Below are 9928 nucleotides of genomic sequence, written 5' to 3'. Positions count from 1 at the left end.
TGGAAAGTCCTTTCTCTCTAATGAGGTGAGACTCATTCTCCACCAATAATACTTTAATTATTTTTTCTTTCTACTTCTCTCTTACGTATCAATTTTATTAGAAGAGTTTCTAAATCTTATCATCCTAAAAGTCTCAAAATCCAGAGGTTGTAAAGGGGATCACATTACGCTCAAATACTAATTACAGATATAATTTAAATTCTAATCCTATTATAAATTACACTCAAATATACTATCTAATTACAAATATCTGTTATAAATTCTAATATACTTTAGATTGAAACTTAAAACTTATACTTTAGATTGAAACTTAAAACAAATGGTGTGCATGGAAATTGGGATGTCTGGACAAAACAAACTCCAACATCAATTTTAATTATCATTATTATTGAAATTTACCCTCAATCATCTCCATAATCCCTTTATTCAAAAAATTGAGCCAGTCATATCCACAAATCTATATTGACCATAATCCCTTTATATTAATAAAAATGAGCCAATCATATCAACAAATCTGTATTGACTTCAAAGACGGTATATGAAAAAAATTGAAGGCAAATAATTAACAAAAAAGAAAAACTAATCCCTCTATTTTCTGAAAATAGAAACTCTTTCTTTTTTGGTCCATTTCCTAAAAATAGAAACATTCTATTTAAGAAAAAATTATTTTTTTATAATGAGGTGGGTCTAATTTTCCATTAACACACTTTGCTTTCTATTTATTCTTACTTTACCAATTTTGCATTAAAACAAGTATCATTTCTAAAAATTTTAATTTTAGGAAAAGGAGAGAGTATATTAATTTAATTAAGTTTTAGTCCATCCCACAACATTAAAAAAATGACCGATTATATTATAACTTTGACTTTTTTCCTTAATTGTCTCATAGTTAATTTTTTTGACATGATACGCGTTTGAATTTATTGACGGTGAGCATAATTGTGTAAAAATTAAAGGCTCGACTGACTAAATGTATTAAACGAAGTCGTTTAAGTAATCGAATGTTTCCGTGCACATAGTATTTCCTGTTTGCCATACCATACAAAAATCCCTTCAAATACGCGATTGTGGGGGGAAAAATTGAGAAATTATATCAAAGTAATACTCCCTCCGTCTCAGTTTAAGAGTCTTTTTTTTGTCATTTCCGTCCGTCCCAATTTAAGAGTCCCATTTAGAATTTATCATACTTGGACATAAAATTAACCTCATTTTTTATGAAATTTACACTCAAATGCCATTATTTTCATAAAATAAAACAAAAGGAACACCTTTTACAAACAAAAAGTCAAAAGGGTCCTACTTTCCACTACCTCACTTCAATTATTACACACTCCAACCATTTCTTAAACCCGTCCCCTAACTAAATTGCACTCCTAAATTGGGACGGAGGGAGTAAGTATTATCGATCATTTTCTAAAATTGCAGATTTGACTAGAATTTAACCGAACTTGGTTGTTTTTATGACAATTCGCCCTTCATACAATATCTTCTTAAGAATCTTTTAAAATTTTAAATTTTGTAATATAACATTGAAAATTTTAAGTTATTGATAAAATAGAACATTTTAATTGTATTGCCACTATTTAAGAGTATTTTAATAAATAGTGTGAGTAATCATATTTAAATAGAACTTGTTAACCAGTCAAAAAAGAAAATAAAATTAAATAATTTTCCAAAAAGAGGCTGGGAGAGTCAGTATAAGGAATATAAGTAATAAAAAAATAGTATAATATAAAGTAAAGAGTCATACGCCAATAATTGGCGTGACCGCGTGATTCCATTTCCGAATTACAAAAATGGAAAATAAAATTAAAATAAAAACTGAACAGAAAATCTCCCCACCATAAGCACACTTTTCCAAACAACGGAATGTCCAAATTAAAAGGAAATCAGAATTGAAATTGAAAACCAAATCCTCTCAGCTTTCAATTCATGGCGGCACCGCCACAGCCTCTCCTCCGCCGCCGGAGTTCAGTCCCCTCCTCGATCGCAGTAGCGCCGCTAAAGCTCAATCTCCTCCCCCACCACCACAACAGAAGCTCCTCCTCCTCCGACGATCTCGAGCTGCTGTCGATCAAGCCTAATTCGCACAGCTACACCTCGCTGAAGGATCTCCTCCCGACGACGGCGGTCAATTCGCCGCGGCCGAGCTCCGCGCACGGCGGATACGACATCGGCATCCGGAATCGCCTCGTCAAGCAGGCGGCGTGGGCGTATCTCCAGCCGATGTCGGCCTCCCCCGGATCCGCCGGCGGCAGCTTCATCCGCCGCGTCTTTCCCCGACTAGCCGCCTTCTTTGATTTGCTCCGCCGCGGCGCCGCGCAGGCTATCGATTGGACGCTCCGGCTTGTCTGGATCCGCAGCTCCAGATAGCGACGGTGCGGATTATTTACATTTTACACACACAACAAATGTACAATATCCAATTTTTTTCAAAATTTGGAATATAAAATGAATTAAAAATACAAAAATCTAAAAACAAAATCTCCTAATCTATATTGAATTGATTTATTTACTCTTCAATTGTTGTTGACGCCCCTCAACCTGACCCTGGCAGCAAAGAAATCAAATCATCAACTTTATGAATAAATTGGGGGAAATTACATCATCCGTATGAATAAATTCTGCTTGATTATTGAGTTTCACCTTTATAAAGTCGGATTTAGGGGTTGGGCCGCCGGCAGTTCCCGGCGGCCGCGGCTTCTCTGCAACATTTCGCTTGAAGATTCCAGGTGGCGTGTTCTCCTGCGCTGCAGACGCCGAATCGTCTTTGGATTGACCCTCCTGCAAATTTAGGTCAAAAAATTGAAATCATTAGTAATTATTAAAATAAAAAGCGAATCAATTTTTAATTTTTTTGAGGGTGACTTTACTTGAATTCAGAAATTTTGGATTAAAGGTAACTGAATTTATTCCTTTTTTGGATCAAACTATGTTTAACGTCGTCTTAAAAAAGTGGGGCATACAAAAATTTAGAATTTTTTTTATTCTAGCAATAATTAATAGTATAGACTAATTATGTATAAGTACATAAAGTAATAAGTAAAGCATCAAATTGAAACCTGTGCTTGAGGTCTCGATAATGCAGCGTTCATGACTTGAGTCATCAATAACTGAAGACATTGTATAACATTTTTTGAGCTCATGTCTACGCTTTTGTACCAATAACGAAGTACCAAGTCCCAGGATCTTTGCTTCAATTCTGCTATACCCCAATCTATTGTCGATTCGTGCTTCGAAACATAAGGTTGCACCGCCTTGTCGTACATGTATGTGGTTCCCTATTAATGCAAGGCGTCAAAGATCATGATGATAAATCACAACAACTTAGTTGATAAAATACTTCCTGTCAAACTAAGATTCAAGGTGACTGGATTAGATTTTTTTACCTTAGTGCCGGGATGCCACAAATAAATGTACAATAGTAACTTTATCCCTCGGTAGAAAGGGATCCTTCAAAAAAAAATTGAAGACATGGAATTACTAATAGAGAGTATGATGAAAATGGAATTTGGATTTGTTAATTGTGTTTTGATTAGTGCAACTTACCATGAAATAAATATATCAAGAACCCTCTCCAGAATTGATATTAGCGCCACAATTACCCTGCACAACGTAATTCTAAATAATTATCCTTTTTATATGTAGTGTTTTGATCATATCAATATACACAAATGATTTCAAGTAACGCATGTCTAATTGTTTTGTGTCACAATAGTTCAATTCATGAATATTGATATGAAACAAGCCAAATGCACATAAGTAATTAAAAAAAATTACATATTTCATCGTAACAGAGTCCTCACCAATATTGGCACCAAAACCTGAGTTCTGGAACAGTAATTTTGTTTTTCTCCAGTGTTTTGAAACATTGGAATGCAGGATATGCATATCCAAACACCAGGCTGTTTCCCAACATAATAAAAAAAAATTAGAAAAAAAACCATTAAATTAACATTTATTAGTAAAATAAAATACATACATCAAACTCCTGGTGATCAATTCCTCAATCATCTTTGCAAACGCTTATTAAAATCTCCCCGCCTGTAAATATCTCTGAACAACAAATCCAGAAACAAATCAAAAGGAAATACAAAACAATAATTGTGTAGAATGATCCAAAATTTGGAAAAAAATGAAGGAGAAATTGGATTTGGTACCAAATGCGAGAATTGAATGGGATCTGAGAAATGAAATGAAATCTCAGAAACCAGAAAAGGCAGGGAGGGAGAGGAAGAGTTTTTGAATGAAGCGTGAATCGGTGTTAGTATAATGGTGTGTATATATAGGTGTGTGTTTTGAGGAGAGAGAAAAATGTGTTTTAAATTAGAGGAGAGAGAATAAATAAAATGGAGGGAAACTTACGGTGGAGTGGATTTCTTGGGATCCCTCCATTTAACGGGTTTATAGTTTGGCAGTTCTGTTCTGGTGAGGGGCATTCCTGTCTTTCCTCATCCGTACGACATTCAGATTTCGGTCGTTTTTATATCTCATTACTGTTACATTGTGCTCTAGTTCCGCACCTAGGAATACTGTTTTTCTATTTTGGTTCGTCCGCGAATAGTAGTCATCACATTTCATCAACTCATTTCACTCTCGTGTCATTTAAAATTAATACATACAAGTGTGATATATATTTCACTAACTTACTTCCACCTACTTTTCTTAACATTTATTAAAACCTTTGTCGGATAGGAATTTGACTCTTATTCGTGGTCAGAGGGAGTAAATAAGTGGTAGTTCCTCCGTTCATAATTAAAAGTCTCATTTTAACTTCATACGAGTATTAAGAAATGTGCAAAAAAGTGAGTTAAAAGAGTAAGTCGAATGTGAGTCCTACTTTATATTGATTTTATAATAGAATATGAATATAATGAGTCAGTTGAAGTAAATATGTAAATTATTTTAAGGACGGACCAAAATACCAAATATGGACATCATTTTATTTTGTCCCCCGGAAATATAAACTTTTGAAAGAACATGAGTTTTAATGTAAAATTGATAAAAATAAGATAAATATAGTGCGTTAAGTGGAAAATTGGTCTCACTATATTAGAAAGAGAAACTTCCTATATAGAAAACTTCTATTTTTAGGTAAAAAAGAAAAGAGTTTTTATTTTAGGAAAACGAATGAAGTATTTAAAAAGTGTATTGGTAAGTTAGTTTATTGAATACTAATGTGTTGTTATTGCAAAGCGAAATCCAGATTACAAGTTGAGGATGAAAGCCCAATAATATTAGGAATGTGGCAAGTGATAAAAGGATAAAAGGTAAAAGCCCAAATAAAACAACACAATTACACATCCAAGATGATGATTTGATCAACTAAACAACTTATATTGTTGGTAACTTTTAAAAAATAAATTCGTAATTAATGCTCACAATATGACTAAAATAACATATAGGAGTAGTATTTTGAATGTGAACATTGATTCATTATACCAAATTACTAATCCTCGACGACATGGCAACTAAATATTAAATTAATATTAATTGATAACTAACTACAATTAATTTTGGAATTATTATTTAAAGTTTCAATTAGGACTTACAGCTTTCTACTAACATCAAACTATACAGTGAATATTTATTCAGATGCATAATAAATATATATAGAAAAGATAAATATTATGCTACCTAATTTTAGGCAAGCATCATTAGTGAGTAGCCCTCGTACTTTATATCTTTTATTATAGGGGGAATTGTCATAAAATTCATAAAAATTAGTCAAATATTAAATGGTTCCACAATTTTAAAAATCAGTCAAAAAAATAATAAAATTTGAATTTTATTAGCAATTTTAAAGATCAGTCAAAAAAATAATAAAATTAGCAATTTCATTGGTGAGTAGCTCTAGCCTCTAGATACAATTACACCATTTTTTTTGTTTATTTTATAATTTAATTATAATTAAAACTGAAATCGGTGACACATGCTGTTTCCATTTGAAGAGTGATTTCGATGCTTCTGAGGCCTGTCTCTCCCATTTCAGCACTTCTATCCAACACAAAGTACTACTTCTAATTGCGTTACAAATTTCTCAGTTTTTTAACCAATTTCTGCAATTCCCAATTCATTTCGCAGGAGCAAATTTCCAGCAAAGTGTATTATCCACTCGAAAATGGGCAGTGAAAGCAAGAGTTTAGTCGGAAAGAAAAGTGCTAATTACAGACTTGCCAATATTTCAGGGTAACTTTGATCCTACTAAAATTGTTGTATTTTATCAGAGTTTTTTTTCATGTTATTGATTTTTTACCCATTTTCGAGGCAGATTTAAGACGGATTTATTGGAGATTAATAGCAACGAGCCTAAGTTACATGTGTTGTTAATCCCAGGCAACCCAGGTGTATAATTATTTCATATTTATATGTGAATTATGACTGGATAAGTAGCTTTTTTCGAATTGTGTTTGAAATTGGGGATGGATAATATGTTATGTAGGTGTTGTATCATTTTACACAGAATTTTTGGAGTCACTGTATGAGCTACTGGGAGGGACTGCCTCTGTCACAGGCATGTAAAGATTTGATTTTTATGATCTTGTTTTAGGTTTTTTGGGGGCTTTTTTGTGGAAGTTGTGCTGATTGTTGTTTGGTTTTCATTTGTGAAGGTATTAGCCACATATCGCAATCGAAAAAGGTAACTAATTTCCTTGAGTTTACCAAGTGATATTTTTATATGAAGTTTAAGTTTGATTTGTAGCTCAAAGGTAAGTGAATCATGACAAAGCTCAGTTGTCAGTTTTAGGATGATCTGCTTTGCACAATAATGAATGCCGTTTTCTTTTCTTCTAGATTTTACGGAATACTATGTGATATTTCTTGCTGGATATCTTACTTTTATGCCTTTCAATTGATAAACGTCGTCTCTTAGAGAATACTTCTAATTGAAATCGGAAAACGGCATTGGATTCATGCCTTTTGTTTTGCCAGGATTGGGAGTCTCGAAGGTTGTTCTCGTTAGAAGAACAAATTGATCACAAGGTAAATTCTCACGGCATTGTTATTATATCTCTGAAAAGAGCTTACTCACTCAAATATGAATGGGTAAACAATGAGCAGCTGTAAGTATTGAACAATTGTAGTGGATATATGAGATTCTCTCTCCTATGCAGGCCATCTGTGATTATTACATGGAATTCTTGAATCGAAATGGCTTTTATTCTTTTGTCACTTTTTTTCCAGATAAGCTTTATTGAGCAGGAACTTCAAGATGTTGAAGTACCTATTATACTGGTAAACCACTAGTAACATTTCCACCTTGCTGCAAAACAAGTTTATTTATGTAGAACGCAGTCTCTCGTACATTTGTAATCTTCTCACAGAATCTATGTCTAACTCGTATATGATTCAAATTTTTATAAGTTTTCATATTTCAATTGCTAGACCTTTTAATGATTGATGTTGGCTCTGTATCTAAAGGTTGGCCATTCCATTGGTTCGTATATATCTCTTGAAGTACTTAAGAGATGTCACAAGAAGGTATGCAGTCAGCTTGTTTTTTTCTAATTCGCCCTTTGCTATCATATCTTATTTGTCTTGACTCTGATGCCGGTTTACTCTGTTAGGTTACATATTGCGTTGGTTTGTACCCGTTTTTGGCTTTGAACACTGCATCCTCAACACAGTCATTCATTCGTAGACTTGCAATGTATAACTCTTCCTTTCGATTTCTTTATCCCTTTGAGTCGCATTTGCATCTATGCATAATCATGTAAATCCATGCAGTAATGGATGATTATAATCTATGTTCTTTCAATAAATTTTCCAGTGTGGATATATACCGATAGTCGATTAGCTGATGATAACTAGTGTTAGAAAATGAACTTATAATCTAATTATATTATCAGGTCTCCCGCATTATGTACTGCAGCTAGCGCCATCGGGGCCTTGTTTGGAGCCCTCCCATCGGAGCTCACAGGATTCCTTGTAAAAATATTCGTCGGGAAGTCATGGTCTTCTTCTGCTGTTGAGGCGCTATGCACACACATTCTGAAGGTGCAGTCGTTTGCTAATCAATGGTTCTTATGTTACATGATTAGTTACTTTGATAGTTCTTTATCTCGATCCATCTGAGTACCCCAGGCCCATAAATCTAATCGTTCTTGTTTTAATCTGATTGATACGAGCCACTCTATGTTTACTTTTCCAGTATCATACACTACGAAATGTGCTGTATATGGCAATGACCGAATTTCAGACAGTAAGCTTTCTTTTTTGGCTCCCAACTCCCAAAAAAATAAAATTACAGACAGTATCATCTGATGTTTTTGTCGTTTTTAACTGTTGCCGTCTCCACATGCAGCTACCAGAAAAACCAGATTTGGAATTCATCGCGAGCAAGAGAAGCCGGATTGCTTTTCTTTTTGGCCTCGATGATCACTGGGGTCCTTTACAATTTTACGAAGAGGTATTGGATCCTTTGAGCAGTTCATCGTCTATATCATCTTAATTTCGTAGCTCACATAAGCAAATTGGACGCATTTATTAGCTGATAACTCTCTTCTGTGTATTTTAACTGACGCTTGCCATCTCTTGCTTGAGTCTTACCCTTTTCTGTTTGGAAAAACACAGATGAGAAAACAGATACCTGATGCAAGTCTTGACGTTGAACGCGAGGGTCATACTCACGCTTTCTCCTGCACTGCAGCTGGCTCGACGTGGGTTGCTCAGCACGTCTCGAGTTTGATCAAGAACCACATACAACTTGCAAAAGGCAGCTGACGCCGGCCTACAGGTTTTAATCCTCTTTTCGAGTTACATAAGGAAGACGTCTCTCATGTCCTTGTTTCGCATGCTTACCCATCAACTACGCTAGTTTACGAGTTAATTAGGTCAAGTGTATTATGACTAAATAAAAGGTCACACACTATATCAAACGTATGAAGATTCAAACTAAAATGTGAATGAATGGACCACCAAAAATTTAATGCAATTCCAGCAACATTCTCACAGAATAATTTACTTTTCACTTGTTTGTTTTCTTGCATTTCTGATGAAGATGATGTGCCTTTTTTCTATTTTTATGTGGGGAAAAAGGGAAGTATTCACCCCTAATAATTCACTATATATCTACATAACTAGCTCATGTCTTTTCACTTCATTTCATACTACCTTGTTGTAGGACATATGCATGACTCCAAATTATCGAATGCACCTTTTTTGTTTTCTCCGTTGAATAATTCACTGAGTGGCTTGCTGGATGTTCAAGCGTGAGTTTACCTAGTGCACACCTCGGATTAGCGATTATGAATTTTTCTCGTCGTGAAATAAAAAATCAACGGCTCGTTCCAGCTCGTTTGTCTTGACAATGAGAGTTCAGAGATTTGGTGTTCTGCTAATGGTTTGAACTAATTGGTGCAGAGAGAGAGAGAGAGAGGAGAGGATGACAACAACACCAAGTGTTTCCATCACTAGTATTGTTGCTGTCAAATGATAGTTACTGCACAATTTTGATTCCAAGCCTATTTCATTTGTAGCTGGAAAGTTTACATATATGAAAAAAATTTAGTTATGGAATTTGACTATGTTTCTTTGTAGTTTCATTTTATGATAACTAGTGTTACCACCCGTGCTATGCACGGGACAATAAAATTTCAAATAATGATATTCCCTCCGTTTCTTCATAGTTGAGGCAAAAAATTTCAGCACGAAGTTTTAGAAAGGAATGTTTATGTTGGTGTGTCAAATAAATAGATAGGTAAAAACGTAAGAGAGAGGAAAATGTAGAGAGAATAAAGTATAAAGTGAATAATGTAGAGAGAATAAAGTAAAAAATGAGAATAAAGTATAAAGTGAATAAAGTAGAGAGAATAAAGTAAAAAATGGTAATGTAAGAAAGAGAAAAAAGTTAACATATATGGAAATGACTCAACTATAAAGGAACTTCCCGAAATGATATAATGACTCAACTATGAAGAAACGGAGA

At 34.2% G+C, this 9928-nt stretch overlaps 3 protein-coding genes across 6 annotated transcripts; 2 read left to right on the top strand and 1 right to left on the bottom strand.

The window, feature by feature from the left end:
* Positions 1-1719: 1719 nt before the first annotated feature.
* On the top strand, positions 1720-2479 carry LOC121786209. Its single transcript, XM_042184796.1, has one exon. It carries the CDS (start codon positions 1933-1935, stop codon positions 2371-2373), a length of 441 nt encoding a protein of 146 aa, XP_042040730.1. The 5' UTR covers positions 1720-1932; the 3' UTR covers positions 2374-2479.
* LOC121786208 (putative HVA22-like protein g) lies at positions 2409-4244 on the bottom strand. 2 transcript variants are annotated; one of them, XM_042184794.1, is made up of 8 exons: positions 4161-4244; positions 3983-4056; positions 3807-3905; positions 3550-3606; positions 3390-3453; positions 3063-3281; positions 2647-2784; positions 2409-2550 (listed from the first exon to the last, which is right to left on the bottom strand). In XM_042184794.1, exons 2-8 carry the CDS (start codon positions 4012-4014, stop codon positions 2509-2511), a joined length of 651 nt encoding a protein of 216 aa, XP_042040728.1. In that variant the 5' UTR covers positions 4015-4056; positions 4161-4244; the 3' UTR covers positions 2409-2508. The 2 variants fall into 2 exon arrangements, with proteins under 2 accessions (XP_042040728.1, XP_042040729.1); XM_042184795.1 differs by lacking the exons at positions 3983-4056; positions 4161-4244 and having other exon boundaries at positions 3781-3868.
* Positions 4245-5916: 1672 nt separating this feature from the next.
* LOC121785763 (lipid droplet-associated hydrolase-like) lies at positions 5917-9519 on the top strand. Of its 3 annotated transcripts, none has more exons than XM_042184192.1 (14): positions 5917-6011; positions 6085-6189; positions 6272-6345; positions 6443-6514; positions 6612-6640; positions 6934-6984; positions 7186-7236; positions 7423-7482; positions 7569-7651; positions 7851-7998; positions 8153-8203; positions 8306-8410; positions 8575-8737; positions 9364-9519. In XM_042184192.1, exons 1-13 carry the CDS (start codon positions 5962-5964, stop codon positions 8722-8724), a joined length of 1029 nt encoding a protein of 342 aa, XP_042040126.1. In that variant the 5' UTR covers positions 5917-5961; the 3' UTR covers positions 8725-8737; positions 9364-9519. The 3 variants fall into 3 exon arrangements, with proteins under 3 accessions (XP_042040126.1, XP_042040125.1, XP_042040124.1); XM_042184191.1 differs by having other exon boundaries at positions 9125-9519; XM_042184190.1 differs by having other exon boundaries at positions 8575-9519.
* The last annotated feature ends 409 nt before the right edge of the window (positions 9520-9928 follow it).

The sequence above is a fragment of the Salvia splendens genome, chromosome 22 (genome assembly GCF_004379255.2).
Source record: "Salvia splendens isolate huo1 chromosome 22, SspV2, whole genome shotgun sequence".
NCBI classification, from domain to species: Eukaryota; Viridiplantae; Streptophyta; class Magnoliopsida; order Lamiales; family Lamiaceae; genus Salvia; species Salvia splendens.
Note: the sequence above shows the minus strand (reverse complement) of the source record. Positions and strands in the feature narration are given on the sequence as shown.